Below are 20,280 nucleotides of genomic sequence, written 5' to 3'. Positions count from 1 at the left end.
TCCTTTTTTGCTCCTGTGACTATTGATAGTAACATCTTTGCAGAAACACACACGTCTTTAAATCTGGTCTGGTGCACTTAATATGAATGCTGATTTCTGAAAAACGACTATTCTATAGTCATCATTTCAACTCCTGTGGATCAATTTCCAAGTGAAGCAGGAAGATTTGATTGGATTTGAACTTTTCATATGAGTTTTGTTTTTCTAATGAGAACAAAGAAAGACAGTATGTTCTCAACTTAGATTTGAGCTCATATGAAACACCACAGTAAGGTTTTAGTGTAGTAATTGTTACCATGAGAATAGAAGCAAAGAGCAAATACAGACTAAAAGACCAAACTTAGCATAAGCACGTTTTCTCTAATCATTTCTTGAAGAGATGATTCTGTTGGCTCTCTCAAGGGATGTAACCATCAGGAATCTGTTCTTCTCATTATAAAATACTTTTTGATTACTAAGTATTTTCAAGGCAGAAATCATAAAAATATTTAAGCTTTAAAAGTTTAAGTCATCATAATTTCAGGGTTTGATTTCAGCATTTCTTCATTCAGCAAGTAATTATTGACTGTTAACTATGAGCCCAATGCTGCCTGGACCCAGCGACTTGGTGGTAAGCTGACAGACACAGCCCTGTCTTGGTGGGGCATAGGTTTCAGCAGTGCAGGTGGTGCTGGTGTGTTCAACACCAGGACACTCAAGTGCGGCTGCAGTACATGCTGCAGGGGCGGGGGCTGTAAGGACCTGCAGTGCAGGGTGCTCCGTGGAGGCCGCCAGAGGAAGGGGATGTGCACCTTGTTCTGCAAATGAGATTAGTTGAATAGTAAAGACATGAGAGGGAAGATCGTGGCCAGGCTTGGAATTTCCAAAGGGCTCTTTGCATTTGGAATGCAGGTTTCAAGAGTTCAGAAGAGAACATGAGAATACTGGTTAGGAAGTGGTTTCATCAGACCAGGTGAGATAGGGCAGTGGTTTGGACGAGGGTGGTGCTTCAGGAGATGGGGAGAGAGGTCCGGTGGCTCCTAGATCTCAGCTCTGCAAGACGGTTGGGTTTGGTTGTGCTAGGGCATGCCAGAAGAGGCTGGGACAGGGGACAATGACTACTTCTATCCTAGATGTGTGACAGTTGACACAGCCTTGGGCCAGGGGTGTCAGGAGGGCAGCTGGATGTCCATGTGGACTGGGGATGGGTCTGAGGAGAGATCTCAGCTGAGAGGCACAGGTGGGAGTCTGGGCTGTAGGTTGGGAACAGGCCCTGCACCAGTGGTGGCTTGGGAGAGCACAGCAGAGAGTGGTGGTCAGGTCCTCACTGCTTGGTGGAATCCTGGGGTGAGGCCCAGGCTTTGGTCTTTGGAAAGCTCTGGGTTATTCTAAACTTTAGCAGCCACGGTTCAGAACTCTAGACTGCAAATGAGTCTCATGGGGCGCCCACACTGCTGGCCAGGAGGTATCATTGATCTGAGTTACCTGCCGCTTACCCCATCCCCAATCAGGACTTGTAAATTAGAGGAAGTTAATGTTTAATTTAAGGGGCATAATATTTTCTTTATAAATTCTCTCTAAATTTACACAGTATTAAAAACCTGAAGTGTAACCATTTTCTACCCAAAGTTGTTAATTAAAAGAAATGTAATAAAGTCCTGCTTTGTGAAGTGTTTTGTGTAGTTCACAGAGCATTTTTATGTAATGTGCTCTCGTGTAATGCCTGGAGCTTGTAGGTAAGCTTTGAGATCATCTCTATTGTGTAGATGAGGAATCTAGGATTTGGAAGATTGGTGTGAATTGGTGAGGGGCGAAGACACAGGCTTGTGAAAATATCTAAGTTCCCAGTACCAGCTTTTTGTCCTTTCCGGTTTGGTGAGAGCAGTGCCCATTGGCAGATCCCACTCAGCATTGTTCAGAAGATTGTCTTCTGTTTCAGGACGATGACCTGGAAGAAGGTGAAGTGAAGGACCCCAGTGACAGGAAGGTGAGGCCCCGTCCCACCTGCCGATTCTTCATGAAAGGTAATTGTCCATGGGGGGGCCCTTCTCTCAGCCATCTCTGTGGCCTCAGCTTTTCCTGGGGCCGTGATAGTGGTTTGGCCTTGTCAAGGCCCCGCGCCGTGTGTGGTGGTGGTGGTGGTGGTGGTGGTGGTGCTGATGCTGACATCAGACCACAGCCCCTCCTGCTGGTCCTTTCATCGCTTCAGTGACCTCCTTGGAGGGGAGCCAGCCTGGTCATTTTCATACTTGTGGTTCCAGGCCCACCCGCTTACAACAGACCCAAGATTGTGGTGTAGACAGTATTAGTCAGATTTCTAAGTGGTCCTTTTTATGAGGCCACATGTTCCAGGTGCCAGTGTTAATGTTTCCCCTCTGTAAGGAAATGGCCCCTTTTTTGCAAGATGTGTCAGAGCACACCCTTCATTTGGTGTGGATTTCTAAGTGGCCAGGGAAGGCTCTGAGAGCAGCAGGGCTCGCTCTCCTGTGCAGTGCATGGTCTGTGCTAAATAGCTGCAGCAGGTGACAGTTTGATGGCACCTTGTGTAAAAATCTGAACTAACCACATTTTAAGATGTAGTGTGACAAGAGTATGGCTTTTTGTTTTATTTTTTAAAGTCTTGGGAGATGGAAATGAGAATTTCTAATCCATAGGGGTTTCTTTGATCTGCAGCAGCATTTTTGGCATATTTCTCATAATTCAGCATTTGCCGTAGTCAGGTGGGAAGATGTTTCTCTCTTTCTCTTAATTTTGCTTTAAGCTCTTAGATGACTTTGCTCACCAACCTGTCTGCACGTGCAGTCTCAAGTTCACAAGTGCTTCCTGTACTTCTTTTCCAGATGTTGTGACACCATTATCCACCCTTCTTCCACCAATATCAAATTCCATACCATTCAGAGGCCAGGTGAAAGGTACAAAATATACTATATTCACTCTCTTTAGTACCTTAAAGTCCCCCGCCGGCCAGACTTCTTTCTCCTGGATCCAGAGCCCAGCTGTGAAACCAGAAAGAAGTGGGGGTTTTGAGGCCCAGAGGCTGTTGTGAACCTTCCTCCTCAGAGGCACAGGAGCTGGTTGAGTAGGTGCAGCCTGAGGCTGGAGGATGCACTCACGAGAGGACAGAAACACAGGAGGATGGTAGAGTCCCATCCTGCACAGAGGGCGGGCTCTGCACTCACAGTGTCCCTCATGCCAAAAGGTGACGTGAGGGCTCACGGGTGCCTGGATTGGGCTCGCTTCTGTGGTGCGTGCTCCTGGCCTGCGCTGTCTGCACACTTGTTGCTTTTGTTTTTGCTGAGTGAGGACATTGACTCCCTTGAGTCAGATGTGTGCGTGATGGCCCCACTGTGTGCCACCCGTGCCAAGCCTGCCGGAGGGGCAGCTGGGGAGAACCTCCGTGGGCTATGACCATGTGCAGTAGAGAAACCACCCCTCCCCTAGGAGAAGAGAAGCGTGTGGTACCTCTTAGAAAGCAAATTGTTATAATTCTTTAAAAGCTTTGGTATTTGAAGTGTCAGTATTTCAGAAAATTTAAACTTAAGCAGAAGACCTGTTCCATAATGATATGGGAGCAAGTGACGGCAGTCTGCTCAGATTCTGGATTAAAGCAATGGAGAAAGTCTGTACACATATGTACACATATCATGTAGTTGTTTTGAATGAGCACAACTCAGAAACTGCCCTGTGTGGTGATTGTCTCTGGGTGGCAGTGTGGCTCAGGAGCATGGCCAGCCAGGCAGGACTGGCCTGAGGGCTCCTGCAGGGGGAGGCAGCATCATCCACCATTTGTGTGTGGAGGCTCTGGGCCAGGAGCTTGTGGCTCACACCACTGAACTAGCTCCCAGAGTTTGACAACAGAAGCACAAACAAACTAAGTGAGATCATTGGTGGAACTGCAGATTCGCATCACTGGGGACATCTGGATGGACAGGACATTCAGCAGCACCAGATCCAGGGACAGCACACGGTTGGTCAGATGGGAAGGTGGGGCCTCCAGGTTAGACTGAGTGCTGAACTTGGTTTTCAGCTAGCGGGACCCTGTGGAAGGTTTCTGCAGTGGAGAAATTGGGAGCTGGGCCAAATGGCAGTTTTTTGCAGCTAATTGGGCATAATTAGAGGCCTGTATCAGGAGTATTTTTAAACAGAATTACCTTTCCTTATACTATTTGTTTCTTCTATGGAGTAATGTGAGACAGTACAAAAGGAGATGGTTGATTTCAGTATTCTAGAGCATGTCCCCTACTTCCTCTTAGTTATGAGAAATTTATTTGGATATATGTTTTTGCTTACCTGCAGTTTATAAGCTTTGTGTTAAATTGAGATGAATCGGTTTAAGATCCTCCAATAATAAAAGAAGTTACTTTAAAAGTAAAATGAAGTTTGTCATGTTGGCAAGAACATGTAGTTATCAGACTCCTCATGCACTGCTGGTGGGAACGTAAAATGGTATAGCTGCTTAGGAAGGTAGTCCAGCTGTCCCTCAAAAAGTAAAGGGTGGAAGGGCCAGCCTGTACCTCACTTGGGAGAGTGCGGTGCTGATAACACCAAGGCCACGGGTTCGGATCCTATATAGAGATGGCCGGTATGCTCACTGGCTGAGCGTGGTGGTGACAACACCAAGCCAAGGGTTAAGATCCCCTTACCGGTCATCTTTAAAAAAAAAAAAAAAAAGGTGGAGTTACTATGTGACCCAGCAATTCCACTCCAGACATCTGTCCAAGATCAATGAAAACACGCATCCGCAGAAAAACTCATACACAAGTATTTCTAGCAGCGTGGTTCACAATAGCCAAAAAGAGGAAATACTCCACATGTCCAAAAACTGATGAATGGGTAAGCAAAGTGTGGTCCATCTGTACAATGGAACGATGTTTGGCCATGAAAAGAATGAAACATTGACACGTGCTACAACATGGGCAAACCTTGAGAATATCACACGTGGAAGAAGCCAGACATGAGAGGCCACATAGTGAATGATCCCATTTACATGAGGTGTCCAGAACAGGCAAATCCAAAGAGACACGAAGTACACTAGTCATTGCCTAGGCTGGGCATGGGGAGAGATAGCTAATGAGTACAGGGTTTCCTTTTGTGGGTGTTAGAATTTTCTGGAGCTAGATAGTTCTGATGGTTGCACAACTCTGTGAATATGCTAAAAAAAACCCACTGAATTGTACACTTTAAACTGGGATATTTTATAGTATGTGAATTCTGTTTTGATTTGAAAATTCTTTTTTTTTTTTTTTTTTAAAAAAAAGCCTGTTAGCTATGTTTCTTTGACAAGTTATGATTATCATTTAATTGCCAGTGGACAGAATGCTGATGACCATTGACAATAAAATGCACCAGGAACATGACTTGTAAACATTTTGTATGTGGTATGTTTTTACCTTTCATGTATGTATGCTGAGTCATCAGGACATAAAATTCTATCCGCGAAGGAATAAATAGTATTTTCTTTAAACTGTGTCCTTCTTTGGGTTCCTGATTTATCCCTCTCTGAGCAAGCATCCAGCCATTCTGCAGGCCAGACTTCTTGTATCTGCTCCTGCATTTTTTTTTTTTTAATTGGAGTAAAATTTACCATCTTAACCATTTTTAAGTATACAGTTCAGTGTTATTAAATATACTCATGTTGTGTAACCACCACCACCACCACCACCATTTATCTCCAGGAGTTTTTCAACTTGCAACACTGGAACTCTGTACACACTAAACAATGATGCCCCATTTCCTCTGGCCCCCAGCCGCTGGAAATCACCATGCTACTTCCTGTCTCTGTGGATTTGATGACTCTAGGGACCTCATGTAAGTGGAATCGTACAGTATGTATCTTTACATGCCTGGCTTATTTCACTTAGCAAAATGTCGTCAAGGTGCATCCATGTTGTAGCATGTGTTAGGATTTCCTTCTCTTTTAAGGCTGAATAGTGTTCCACTGTGTGGGTAGACCACGTGTTTAGCCCTTCATCCATCGATGGACACTGGGCTTCTCCCATCTCTGGGCTGCTGTAAATGACGCTGTGTGAGCATGGTATACAAATATCTCTTTGAGACCCTGTGTCCTTTCAGTTCTTTTGGGTAAATAATCAGAAGTGGACGTGCTGATCACATGGTAGCTCTATTTTTAATTTTTTGAGGAGCCCCCACACTGTTCCCGGAGCAGCTGCACCGTTTTACATCCCTGCCAACTGGGCACAGGGCTCCAGTTTCTTCACATCCTCCAGCACTGCTGTGTTCTGTCTGTTTTCCTGATAGCAGCCAGTCTGATGGGTGCGAGGCAGTGTGACTCTCTCATGTGGTTTGGATTTGCGTTTCCCTAACGTTAGTGATGTTGAGCATTCCTGTGTGCTTGTCCATTTGTAGATCTTCCTTGGAGCAGCGTCTTTTGCTCATTTTGTGTTTACAGCAGCAAGTCTCAGTCTGGTCTGTGGGCCCTTCCGGGTCCTTGAGATCCTTTCAGGAAACCCCGAGGTCAAAACTGTTTTCATGGTGATAGTCAAGTCCTCACCACCTTGTGCTTCCATTTTAAAATGCCAGTTTCACTTAATGTCTGTGATATAGCGGTAAGAATTAATTAAATTGTAAACTTGAGTACAGGTCAATTTTTTCCTTTTTTTGGTGTCTGGCCAGTAAGGGGATCCAAACCGTCGGCCTTGGTGTTATAACACTGCACTCTAACCAACTGACCTAACCGATCAGCTCAGGTCTTTTTTTTTTTTTTTTTTTAACTTTATTGAGGTATAACTTACATGCCATAAAATTCACCCATTTTAAGTGTACAGTTCAGTGGTTTTTAGTAAATTTGCCAAGTTGCACAGCCATAACCACAATCCAATTTTAGAGCATTTCACCCCAGTAAGACCCCTCAGTATACATCTGTGGCAGGCATGGAATGGACCCCATGCCCCACACTGAAGCCCAATGGTCTGGAGGGACTAAGCACCGCGTGTAGGCAAAAGAGCAAGGGACAGCCACGCCATTTGATGGGACCCAGGTCCTCAGCAGGAACGAAGTGAGCCTGCCCTGGAAGAACAATGGATGGTGTCCGTTAGCAATGTTGACATGAAAATGAGACTCACTCTTACGTGAAAATGAGACTTTTGTAAAATTTATGTCTGCAACCGTAAACTCAACAACTTCCTAGTATGTAATGACTTCTCCAAGTGACCATTGTCTGGTGTTACAGAATCCTGCCTGTTGAGAGGGCTGTTGAAAATGAAGGATGGACCAGTGGGTTTGATCAGATTTTGAAAGTTCAGTGATAGACTCCTCATGGCTGCTTACTGTTAAGAAACCTTCACTTCTGCAGTTTGGTGTAGTGTCTGAGAGTATCTGAAAACGCTGTTAAAACACTCCTCCTCTTTCCAGCTACCTGTCTGTGTGAGGCTGGATTTCCTTCACTTTCTTCCACCAAAAGCACCCATCACAGCAAATTGAATGCAGAAGCAGATGTGAGAACACAGTCATCCTCTGTGCATATGTCAGCATTATAGAGATTTACAAAAAGAATAATGCTGCTCTTTCCACCAAATATTTTTAAAATAACCGTATTTTGGATTTCTTGTTATTTTTAAATATATTAATGAATTATCTTTAAATTTGTCTTTTAATTTATAATGCAGTAGAGAACTTCCAATTCCAAGGCTCCATTACTTGCAGAGAAGCAGCCCAGCAGTTACTTCAGTTCTTTCACCCGTTGTGATGCGCGTATTCCTTAAGAGTTAGAACATCTCGGAGTCTCACTGCTGTAGATGGGACTGTGGTTTCCTGCTAGTCACTGTTATGGTTCTCTGTGAGATGTGGAAGGGAGTTCCTCTAGTCCTTTGGGCTATGTTGTTAGTGCCTATAATGTGTGGTGGTTCACTGGGTCTCAGGCCTGTTAGAACATGGATTTGTCAATCTTCTTAGGTTTGTCCATAAGATTTGATTACTAGAGTTTTATATATTTTGCCTTCCTTTCATAAAGTATTTTTTGAAAATCATGAGGCACTTTAAACTTTATTTTGTATTGATAATCTCTATATTTATTGCCTATTCTGAGTTATTCAGACAAACAAGAAAGGGGACAAGGGAATACTTAAATAAGACCATTTTGACAGAAATTCTGGTTTAAAATTCTAGTGTGAACTGATTAGTTTGCATGGAAAATGGAGAGCTATTAGAAAATGACTTCAGGGCCGAGCCCGTGGCGCACTCGGTAGCGTGCTGCGCTAGGAGCGCGGCCGACGCTCCCGCCGCGGGTTCGGATCCTATATAGGAATGACTGGTGCACTCACTGGCTGAGTGCCGGTCACGAAAAAAAAAAAGAAAGAAAATGACTTCAGCTTTTCCAGAGGGATGCATCGCACACGCAGTGCCGCGCGGCTGTGGGACGTTAGCACCGCACTGCGCTGGTAACCAGCCCAACAACAAACCAAAGATTTAAAAATCTGATGGCGTTCCTGGACCTAGCACACTGTGAGCTCGCACACACTCACAGACACTGGGTGCTTGCTCTCCCGATGTCCCTGCCCACTGGAAGAGGTGGCTCCCCTCGGGTTGGTTGGATGTGTAGGTGGTGACCAGCAGCTGCTGCAGCATGAATGCAGATAGCTTTCTCTGTCATCTCTGTGTTTAATTTCCTTGATTTCTGGGAGGGACCAGCTCTAGGTTTTTCAATGTATAGTAGTCCGCCTTAATTTGCGGAGAATACATTCCAAGACACCCAGTGGATGTCTAAAACCACAGCCAGTACCAAACCCTATATATGCTGTGTTTTTTCTATATATGTGTACCTCTGTTAAAGCTTAAACTTATCAGTTAGGCATAGTAAGAGATTAGCAGCAAAAGCCAATAATAAAATAGAACAGTTATAACAGTATACTGTAATCAGAATTTTATGAATATCCCCTCTCTTTCTCCCTCTTAAAATATTATAGTATTTTCCTATAAAACAGTACAGTGCTTACACAGGTAAAGTTAATACAAGAATAAAACAATTGCTGATGTGCCACTGTCCGGTTAGGAAAAAGGATGCTATCATGCCATCGAGGCCCCATGTGCTAAAAACAGGACTTAGAAATTTCAGAAGTGAAGATACTGTCGTCTCACCCACCCTGGACAGTTTCCTTTTCTCCTGTCCCCTTCTGGCTGGCATCCATATCCAGATAGAGTCCTTGCATGATTAATTGTAAGCCTTTTTAACTGTCTATTGTTTATACAGTTAGAATCACCATCCACATACATTTTGTGTTTGTGAAGTTCTGTTTAGAACCAGAAGGTCACACAATTGGGTTTTTAAAATTTTTTTGGTTTTGGCAGCTGGCTAGTGCGGGAATCCAATGAGATCGTACAATTTTAAAACCAAAAGATCTTTATCTTTGCTTCCTTTCCTGGAGTATTTTTTTCCCTTTTTTTTTTTTAAACACAAAATACTTTTTTTAATTATGAAAGTAATATGTGCCAACAGTGTCAAGGAAACAAAAGATACAAGTCTTTCTCCTAACACAGTCCCAACAATTTTTGTAGAAAAAGGTTCCACACTTTTTACTGCATAGATAAAAACTCACTTTTAAAAAGGTTAGTGGGATTACAACATTCCTTTTGTTCATTTGCCTAACATTTGCTGGACATCTGTCCTAGTCATACATGTAGACCAACCACATTCCTTCCTGGAGCCATCTTCCCTTCACTTTGGTGACGGGGGCTCAAGACCGGGCTCAGCAGGGGCCTGGCTCAGCACCCCCAGGGTGAGCATGGTGTCTGCCTCCTTGGGACACACCTGCGTTCCCTGTTGCTCGCTGGTTTCTTTTCATCCCCTGTCCCTCTTTCATCCCCTGCCAGTGCCAGTGTGAGTGATGAAAGATCTTTTCTTGACAGTGGACTTGTGGATGATGTTTTGTTTTGTTTTGAAAATTTTGTAAATACAGAAAAGAGCAGAAAATGTCAGATGCCCACTTACCCACCACCCAGACATACTTTTGTGTTTGGAAAAATTACAGAAAAGCTGCGGTTTATTTTGTTCGCTCTTTTCTGCACTTTCACTTTTTTTACAGTGAGCTTTTGTTACTTGTTAAACTATCTGAGTGATGCTGGATACAATATGAATATTGTCAGTCAAACTTGAAGACATCTGCTGGTGTGTGGCTACAGTCTTTTTCTTTGAACCTCTCTGAGACTCAGGGATCCTGAGCTCCTGCAGAGTGACATTTCCCAGCCTCCTTTGACTTATATGTGATGTCTTAAACACTTTTAGGAATTTTAAAGATTATTTTGTCATTTTTGCATTCCTGGAGAAGCAATTTTAATTTTCAGCACCACACTCTCCCAAGTGAGCCACAGGCCGGCCCTGAAGCAATTTTAATTTTAATTTCGTATTTAATTTAGATCAATACGCTATTATTGTGTTTATTGAATTGGTTTTAATGCAAGCTTAAGTATTCATAATGTGTAAAGGTAAAATTTGGCATTTTCCTAACTACCAAAAGATCATTTCTGCTTAATTTATATTTTACCATTGTCCCTTGGTGTGCGCAGGGGATTGGTTCCAGGACCTTTCTCTGATGAAGTGGCACAGTATTTGCACATAACTCACACACATCTTCCTGTGCACTTTGAACCATCTCTAGATGGCTCGCGAGACCTAACGCAGTGTGGTGCTGTGGAGTGGCTGTCATGCTGGATCATATAGGGAACGATGACAGGAAAAGAAGGCTGTGCGTGTTCAGCACAGACACAGTTTTTTCCCCTTATTTTTAATCTGTGGTTGGTCGAGTCCTTGGTTGCAGGCCTCACAGATATGGAGGGCCGATTGTATAAGGAAAAACACAACTTGTCAACAGAAACATTCAAATGGAATGTCATGTTTAGGATTGAGTATATTTTTAAATGATTTAAAATCTATATGTTAACCCATTGAGGATGTTTTGAAAAACTACTTGTACACTATATGCCATATTTGTTTTTGAACCATGTATATATATTACCTATTCAAAAAATTAAATTTTAGAAAGGTGTCTTACTAATTGAACTAAAAATTTAGATATTTTACATTCTGCATTGAAAAACGGTTTCCTTTATTTAATAATCCTGGTTTTCTGTTGCTGAAGATGACAGTTTTTGATTGTTATTTATAATCAAGTTGTCAAAGTCCAATTTATTATAATTGTCAAAGTATTTTCCACTTAACACATTTTTTAAGTACCAGAAATGTCTTGAAATGGTTTGTGAGATTTTTGGTAAGAGAAATGCAGATTACAGAGGTGGTAGAGATTACCCTGGGACAAACTTGTAGAATTCTGATCACTGTTACGCTCCTCATTGATTTGTTTCAGTGTGAGTGTTTTCTGAGTCAGAATAAAAATCTCGCCCAGTGTGGGCCTGCAAGAAGCAGCCAGCTGAGAGCCCTGGCCTGGCTGGGACCAGGCTTGTACTTTTCCGTTTTAAGGGGGAAATTATTCAGACACTTGATATGTGTGGACTGTATCAAGTGACTCTGAAACTGGGGCCATGTTTCCCCTGACCCGCAGTCCCCGGTGCCCCATCAGGAGCCCTTTACGAAGTTCTGTCCCATGGGAGTGCCCCAGGCTGAACCAGCGGCTTGGGCCTGCCGTGGGCCTCCCGTGCATGTGAGCACCACCCAGCCACATGGAGGGAGTTGGAGGCCAGGACAACCGCAGCCACCTGGCCTTGGGCCTCTCCAGGCGTGCCCCCGCCTTCCAGCTCAGTCACTGTGAGGGCACGAAGCTCACTGCCGGGCACAGCCTACATCCTCAGTAAACACTGTGGCCGTCACCCCTGCTGCTGCCCATGTGCAGCTAGGCTGTCCTCGACCTTTCTGACCTGACTTTTGTTTCCATAGGGAACTGTACCTGGGGAATGAATTGTAGGTTTATACACCCTGGAGTGAACGACAAGGGGAACTACTCCCTAATCACCAAAGCCGACCCTTTCCCGCCTAACGGTGCCCCGCCTCTCGGACCTCACCCACTGATGCCTGCCAACCCTTGGGTGCGTGAACGCCTCTTCTTCTTTAATTGCTAGCACATCGGACATCTGAGCTCTGTTGTTGAATCTCAAGCTTAGGACAAGTTAATAACGCCTCATGGAAAAGGCATTTTGTGCCATAGGAGCATCACAGTGCCGCCTTTTCAGATGCTTCTGTTGTCCCCGTGTGGCAGTAGCCCTAGACCTCCCGGGGGCGTGGTCAGGCTTGGTGAGAAGAGAGAGCAGGCTGTTGTATGGCTGACTCCTGCTTTAGTTGATGTTTTTGCTTCCCTGTTTCTGTGTAGATTTTAAAGTTTTACTTGCTTTCTCAACTTTTCCCTTTTCGTTTTTTAATAGGGTGGGCCAGTAGTTGATGAAATTTTGCCTCCACCCCCTCCAGAACCCCCAACAGAGAGTGCCTGGGAACGAGGACTCCGGCATGCGAAGGAGGTAACAGAATTCCGCAGAAAACCTGGGAAGAAAAGTACTAGTGGTGGTCTTTGTACAAAACTGGCATTTTTTTGCTCCAAAGACAGTAGTGGAAAACTCACCGAAGCCTCTGAAGTTAGGGATATATTTCTGTGGTTTCTTTTAAGAGGTAAAGAATGGAAGATGATGTCTCACTATCTCTCAGAGGTAGTCTAGGTCACAGGCAAAACCCAGTAGGCCAGGAAGGCACAATCCAGGACAGACCCACTGTCTTTGTGTGGCTTGGACAGTGTCAGATCCCATCCCAGCTGGTGCTGCCCAGAAGCATGGGGTGCAGACTCCAGCTGCTCAGAGCACACCCCCCCACACACCCCTAAGAGCCTGCTATGGAACCCATGCTGCTCTCCCAGGGCCCACTACCTGCCTTCCTGAGGCTAGCGTCTGCTGTTCCTGGAGAGACCCCAGGGCTCTTTCGGGCCTCCCCTTGCTACCCACTTCCTCACTCCAGGCCCACCCTGACCCTCGATGTCCGGGCTTGCAATCAGCAGACCAGAGTCTGCTGGTCCCCACCCTGCCTTCTCAGCCCCTGACGTTGGTTGCTCTGGGGAGGTGACGGGTGGGCCCAGTGTCTCCTCCTCACTCCTCCTTCCCTCGGAGTCTTCAGCTACTTCACATGCTCCTGCTCAGTGTACCCCATCCTCAGCTCTGGATGGGGCTCAGTTCCAAGACTATTTATAGGAAGTGTCAAAACTGCACCGTACCTCACTTGAGCATCAGTGATCTCATGGCATGGCTCAGCAGGCAGTTTCATGTGCAGAGGTGGGCGCAAACATGCGCTGCTCCCCAGCAAGATGACCGAGCCCTGTGCCTGCCCCTGCTGCACTGGCAGTCCTGCCACTCCTGCGGGCCGCTGCCATCCCTCAGACCCGCCCTTTGTGTTCCCTAACAGTGACTCTGAGTGCTCTGACTACATGCTGACTTCTTTCTTCTTACAATGGTAGGTTTTAAAAAAAGCAACCATTCGAAAAGAACAGGAGCCTGATTTTGAGGAGAAAAGGTTTACAGTGACCATTGGTGAAGACGAACGGGAGTTTGACAAAGAAAACGAAGTTTTCCGAGATTGGAATTCTCGGGTCCCAAGAGATGTCAGAGATACAGCGTAAGGAATAGCTCTGCCTCTTCCTTCCCTTTTGAAAGAGAATTGGTTGTCCCCTGTGCAAGGCCTGTGCCCTGGAGAGAGCGGCCACACAGGTCCCCAGGGTGCACTCAGGGCTGCTGCCCATCCACTCTGCTGGAATCGAGTGACGTCCCCGAAATAATTCAGACTTCCTTCTTGCTATCAACTTTTCTCAGTTTTTTGCTTCTGTGAAGGAAATGTTTTACCTCTGTGTCGTGGTTTGTGGTTTCTACAGGCTCTAAGAGTTTTCACAGCTGTCCTTAAAGCCCCAGGAGCCCCATTTTCCTGTGGCCCCAATCCTCCCCACATGACCCAGGAGCCAGGAAGCATGCAGAGTTTGTCATTACAATCCAAGAGCGTGGAGGCTGGGCCCTCCTCATCGTTTCCTCTCCCAGACGTGTACTGCTGGTCTCTAAAAAATAATTATAGAAGTCATACGTGGGCTGAGGAGCATAAGCAGGTCTTTGGGAATTGTGTGGTACAGAACGTGCCACTCTCTTCTCCCGCTCCTGCTGTTGGGTAAACACAGCTTTGTACAACTCACCCTTGAGGAGTGGGCACGTGCAAGTGTCTGCCTGCGGAGCCAGTGCAATGTGGGACCAGGTCACGGGAACTAAATTTGAATCCAGTCAGTGGTCTGAATTGTCTCTGGTATCACCTTACTCTTGTAGCATCACTTTTGGCATTTATGTTTGCTGTTATAAAATTGTAATCGCTATGATTTCTGGCCGAAGTGATGGTGAAAGATGCAGAAAATAGGTGCGCGTTTGGTGCTTGCATTTCAGGATTCCATCACGTTGACTACGCCTTACCAGCTGTTCTCAAGTCCTTCATGTTCCGTCTGTGCTCCCCCGAGCTTGCCACCTGCAGGAAAGTGGGGAAGGGAGCTCCTGTGGTTCACACCTATCGTGGCAGGTGACAGCTCAGAGGTTGAAGGGGTAGAGATTTAAGGATGTTAAAACTTATACATTTTCTGATTAAATTCTGCATGTGGATAATGTCAGATCACAGAAAGGAGTGTTTGAGTCAGAACTTAGTCTGGGCTCTGCTGTCTGCAGGAGCACTGTGGGCATACTGCAGAAGGTCTGGAGGCCTCAGTATTTTCTTGTGTACCATGAACAATGCAGGTGATGGTTTTGTCGTTCCTCCCTTGGAGGGTGTTTGTGAGAGTCCCAGGAACTAGTGTGTGTGGAGCAATTTGAAAAGTACAGAGTACGCTGTAAATGTGTATGGTTATTTTCAGCAGGGAAAGAAGGGGTTTTAGAACCTTAGGATTGATCCTTGACACTATTTCCAGTTCCTAGAACAGGGACTGAGATGTACCTGATACTGAGCAGCTCAGAGGTTGCTGAAGTCTTTGGGAGTGCCCTCTGTGCGCATGTTAGTGTCCAGTGGCTCTCAGGTCTATGGAGGAACTTCCATGGGTACATTTTGTGCATCAGCCTTGGTTGCAGAAACAGCTAGTCCTTCCCCTGTGTCTTGGTGCCAGGTGACAAAAACTGGCCTCTTGCTCTGTGCCTTCGCTGCCAGGAGCAAGTGTCTATGCTGCAGGGCTCTCAAATTCTAAAGCCTCCATACAGGTCTGAGGTTTTCTTAGAGCCAGGTTTTTGCTTCTGTTTGTGTTTTGTTTATTTTTTTAATATCGCTTTGTGCATCAGTTAACCTGGGGGCTTTTGTGGCAGGCTTCACCCAAGACCCAATGAGTGGGGACCTCTGGGAACAGCCTCCGGGCTGTTCCTGATGGCCACCTCTAGGAAAACCATGTCAGTGAGGGTCCCAACAGGAGATGGAGACTACCTGGTTGTATTAACAGAGCTTGTTGAATGGGAAGACATGTTGACCAAGTGATGGCAGAGGCAGAAAGAGCTCTTCTTTGCACTGTGGAGGAACCAGTGTAACTTGGAGCTGTTACAGCTTCAAAGCAGGGAGGAGGGCCTGGTAGGGCTAGGACTCAGACCACTGAGGAAGGGGTGCCAGCTTGCCCAGAGGGCAATGAGGCTGGTCCTGGGAGAGGGAGGGGAATGCCACTGCTGGTGCAGAAGTCCAGCATGTGTGCTGCTTGTGGGAACAGGCAGGAGGATAGGATGGGGTGTGTCTGACTCACCCCAGCCTTGCCAGTCCCTCCAGACCCGCTGTGGGCCACCATCCCTTGGAACTGCCAGCAAAGCAAGGAGGTGCTCTGCTGAGTGTGTGTGGGGGGGGGGGGGGGAGTGCTCAGGAGCCACACTGGTAGTGAGGCTCAGAAGGATTGGGTCTTTACAGCTCTGCTTTACCGGGGTCCTGCACCAGGTGCTCCTTACCCATTTCAGCGCTGCGTCATGCCTCCTCAGGGTTGTATCCCTGCTGCACAGGTGAGGAAAGAGAGTAGAACTGATTCAGAGCTGTGGCTATCCATGCATGGTTCCCTGGACCAGCAGGAGCAGTGTCACCTAGAAACTTGTGGAAATTGCAGACTTTCAGGTCTCACCTCTGACTGACAGTAGGAATTCTAGGGAGAGTGGAGCCAACAGTCTGTTTTCAACAAGCCCTCCAGGTAATTCTGATGCATATTGAATTTCAGAACCACTGTGATTTCAGGTCATCCCAAGGACATAGACTCTGAATGTACCACTACTTTTTCCCCTGATGTTCAGTTTTGAGAATAGGCAGAGCCTGAGTAATTGTCACGTAGAGCTTCCTTAGTGCCATCAGAGTTTTGTTGCTATCGAGAATTAAGTATCTAATTGTACAACCAGTGGAACATGGGACCGTTCAAGAACTCTTAAGGAAATATGCTGATATTGTGCAAACGACAAGAAGATTGTTTTTTCTTTATACCTTTTTTGGAACTAGAATTCACCTAGCAGGATCACTTAGTAGAAATAATGCCTTTCTAGACAGACACACCCCAATTCATGGCTTTAAAAGTTCCTTTTCACCACCTGCAGCACTTTATTCAGATGCCATCTGACTTGTGAAACCTCATGCATGGAAGACGTCAAGAAATGTCATCCCTGCATAAGGCTGCTAGGGACACTGTACCGAGACCACAACTCTAGCAGTGCAATGTGATCCGGAAGACATAAGGGACCCCAGTGTGCCCAGTGTGTCACCCATGAGGAATAAGGTTATGGGCAGTGTAGTACCATCGTGAACAGAGCATCTTATTAGATCAGGGTCATGCTGTCAGGCCACACACCCAGCATCTGGGACCGTGCCCCCTCGCTGGCTCCCACATCATGTCTTGCAGCCCAGAAAGTGACTCAGCACAGCTATTCTAAAGTTAGGGCGCCAGGCTTTTTTGCTCTTTTGGACAGTACATCAAAGTGGGATTCAGAGAGACCAGCAGAAATAGTTTTCAGAAAGCATATGCCTTTCCTCAGACAATGGATTTGTCGAATGCTGGCTGAGTGCCTCCTGTGTCCCAGGCACTTAACTGAGAGAGTGCTGTCCCCTTCCTCCCCAGAAAGACAGTGTGCAGCCTGGCCTGTCTGTCTTTTGTATCCCCTGTGGACTAGCACATTGCCTGGCTCAGTGAAAAACTTGTTGACATGAGTTCTGCCTTCCCTGTTGGAGGAAAAGGAATTAGATGTTATTTCCAGGTGTTAGATGCACCAGGTCTCTGAGCCCATCAGGAACTCACACATGCTGACTCTTGTGTGGTTTATTACAAGTGGTTTGTACCTGGGATTTGCTGGTGCCCTTTAGTGAAGCCCCACGTGTTAGTGGGTGGGAGGGTTGGATTTCCTGAAGAGTAAGGCAGGGCTTGCCCTGCAGGTGGGTGATCCCGCGTCCCACATCCAGCAAGCGCAGGATGGTGTGTAGGTGCCTGGTGCCTCTGCCTGCCTTTGGGGACCTTATCACCTGTGTTCCCTCCCAGTGGCTAGCATCAGAACAGGCAGGTGGAGACCATCCAGGCCGATTGGAGAGGACCTTTACTCCCTTTGTGAGCTGCCCGTGATCTTCCTCTTTACCTGGGGTCTCCACAGCAGACAGAGGGCACATCAGCTCTCTGCCTCCCACCTTCCTGGGGAGTGCAGCCACCCTCCACCTGGCTCTGGACTTCAGCTGGTGCAGTTTCAACCTTTATCAAGCTGATGCAAGGTGTGTTTCATTGGGTAATATTACATAACGCTTAGGTAAAAAAGTAGGTTGTAGTAGGTATTTTAGAATTTTTTCTAGTATTGATTATTTTCTAGGTCTCAGTTTCCTCGTCTTTGCAATGAAGCCATTAAACTAAATGATCTCTAAGCTTCCAGCTCCAAATTTCTAATTCTTGCACGTTCTATGATGGCTACACTTTTCACTTACCTCTCCTCTTCCTGGGCGGGGCTGTGGACAGAAACCACCTCTGCTACACTTGGTGGGCGTGTCTGCCCAGAACTCTGGGCCTCCTCTCCAGTGAGAGGTGCTGAGTCTGCAGCTGCTGCCCAGAGCCCTAGGGTGTGGTGGGTCTGGTCTGAGATGCAAATTACACGTGTGCATATCCACCCGCTATGCGGAGGCAGGAGGCCATGTGTGTGCTGGCTGTTTAATCAAAGACTCTTGGAGTGGGGAGTCCATGAGGCCTGCTGACCGCAAGACAGCTTGCCCAGTGGAACCCTGACCGTGGAACCCTTTTCTCAGAAGGCCCGTTCACAGTTTGGATTCCCTAAAACGGTTTGGGAAGTGTTTGTGCAGACTACAATACTGTTCAGTAGGATTTGTTTTCAGATTAAATGAATTAAACATATATCCCTCCAAGTTCTTTTCTGTTGTTTTTCAGGATTTTCCTAGGCAGTGCCTGAGGATTCCATTGTTAGTGTGGTTACGTCTCCCGGTAGCATGTTGACATGTTCCCACAGAATGGAGCCCTGTCGCCTGGCAGGTTCCAAGGGAGCCGGGCTGGGCATATGCTGCCTGCTCATCCAGTGGGCTCCCTGTGTCTGTGACTCAGCTGTCCTGCAATGCCCAGAGGCCCTGCAGAAAGAGGCCTTTTTCATCCTGCTTCAGCACTGTTTCCCACAAGTGAACTTGCTGCACAGCCCGTTAGGGATGCGCGCTGTCATGCCCATTCTGGAAAAAGGTGTCTGGAGTCTCGATGGATTTTGTGTTGTGGTGGTTTTTGTGTTTTCGCTGTCAGAGACTGTTTCAGGAAGCTCATTTTCTCCCTTTCATCTCTGTGTAGCATGGTGTCATACCACCACAGCCCCTGCGAGTTATTTACTGATTGTTACAATCAGATAGTGCTTGAGCACTGTGTGAGCTGGATTGTTTGAACAACGTCTGGCTGTTTGGAATGAAAAAAAGCTGTGTCATTTGGCAGAGCTAGCTTTAGGTTAGTTTTTGCTGGTGGCACTTGAAGTACTGGAGGAGAGTTTTCCTAGAAAGCAGCAGTTTCAGACTGTGCAGACGGTGAAGAGGTGTGGCCGCGAGGGTGTCAGCAGCTGCCCAGGGCTGCGGCCTCGTGGAGGTGTGCCTCACATTCTTGCCCTTCTACCCAAAGGGGAGAATTGTTCAGGAGCTGAGAAGTACCCTGGAGGAGCCTCTGGGGACCAGTCTGTTGCCGGTGTACACTTCCCTCTCCTCTGCCCCGCCCCAGGGAGAGGAGGAACTGAGCCAGGGCCCTCACTGGAAGTCCGGAGTGGACTCGTGCCATCCTGCGGTGGGAGGTGGGGTTTGTTCTTGTGTGTGCGTGAAGTGGGCTCCAGTCTGACCTCCTTCCTGGGGTAAGTGGGTTACCTCATCCCTGTTCAGTGGAAAGTGCCCCTCTGCCCTGTGAGATTCCACCTTCCTTTTGTGCCCTTGTGTCTGTCTCTGGACTTGCCGCTTTCTCCCACTGGCCATGTGTTTCTTCACAGGCCGCGATGACACCAGTTTAATTACAGAGTCTTTTTAGGATGCTGTGAGGCCTCAGAAGGCATGTCTTTTCCAGGGTTTTCTTAGCTGGGCTTGTGTGTCTGTCTTTCTATTTGGTATGAACTTGGGTGTCAGCTTGTCTAGCTCCATAAAGAAGCTCATTGGTGTTTTTCCTGGGATTGCTTTAAATTTATAAATCAGTGTAGGAAGAATTGATGTGTTGGTGAAGTCAGGCCACTCTGCCCAAGCACAGGGTCTTTCAGGAATAGGCACTGCACATTTCTGGCTATTTTCTGTATTTACTGTCTCCTCACTGGTCATCATCTGCATGTATGAAGACGTTGATTTCTATGTGTCAGCTTCTCCTCTTCCAGCCTCACTGAGCTCCTTTCTGTCTGTCCTTTTGAGATGGCTCTATAATTGGGTCCCTGGGTTTCTACGCACATTGTCAGACAATTTCTAAGTGCAGATGCTTCACTCCTTTTCTTCATGGTCTTCGCCATGTTTGGGATCCTCTTGTCCAGCCGCATCGGTGCTGCCTGCACACACCACCAGGCAATCGGGGAGGCCATGGATCTTGTCGCCTCCTGGTCCTCGTGGAAATTGCTCTCCCACTTCCCCATTAAGCAGGATGCTGGCTTTACTTCTGCATTTTTATCACATTAAGAAAGTATCAATCCCTGTCTTCTCAAGTATTTTCGTGAAGAGTGGGTATTGAATTATGGTCATCTGTGGGTATAGCCTCTGACTTCTCTTCAGGTCTGTCCTTATGTGTGGTATATTAGTAGGTTTCCCAATCCTGATTCAATCTTGCATTCCTGGAATAAACCCCAATTAGTCATGGTGTATTGTTTTCTCAATATGGTGTTGCATTGTGTGCACTAACATGTAATTTTTTTTTTTTTGCACTA

General features: G+C 46.4%; 1 protein-coding gene across 3 annotated transcripts in view; it reads left to right on the top strand.

Annotated features, from left to right (window-relative positions):
• ZC3H18 (zinc finger CCCH-type containing 18) overlaps window positions 1-20,280 on the top strand; it is a 61,565-nt gene that overhangs the window by 13,902 nt on the left and 27,383 nt on the right. For 2 of the 3 annotated variants that reach the window (XM_063111988.1, XM_063111986.1), the window contains exons 3-7: window positions 1,919-2,003; window positions 2,820-2,891; window positions 11,822-11,970; window positions 12,304-12,396; window positions 13,377-13,534. In XM_063111988.1, the coding sequence (XP_062968058.1) occupies window positions 1,919-2,003; window positions 2,820-2,891; window positions 11,822-11,970; window positions 12,304-12,396; window positions 13,377-13,534 (557 nt within the window). The remainder of the gene's footprint in view (window positions 1-1,918; window positions 2,004-2,819; window positions 2,892-11,821; window positions 11,971-12,303; window positions 12,397-13,376; window positions 13,535-20,280) is intronic. The other variant, XM_063111987.1, reaches the window with a different exon arrangement.

The sequence above is a fragment of the Cynocephalus volans genome, chromosome 10 (assembly GCF_027409185.1).
Source record: "Cynocephalus volans isolate mCynVol1 chromosome 10, mCynVol1.pri, whole genome shotgun sequence".
Lineage (NCBI taxonomy): Eukaryota > Metazoa > Chordata > Mammalia > Dermoptera > Cynocephalidae > Cynocephalus > Cynocephalus volans.
Note: the sequence above shows the minus strand (reverse complement) of the source record. Positions and strands in the feature narration are given on the sequence as shown.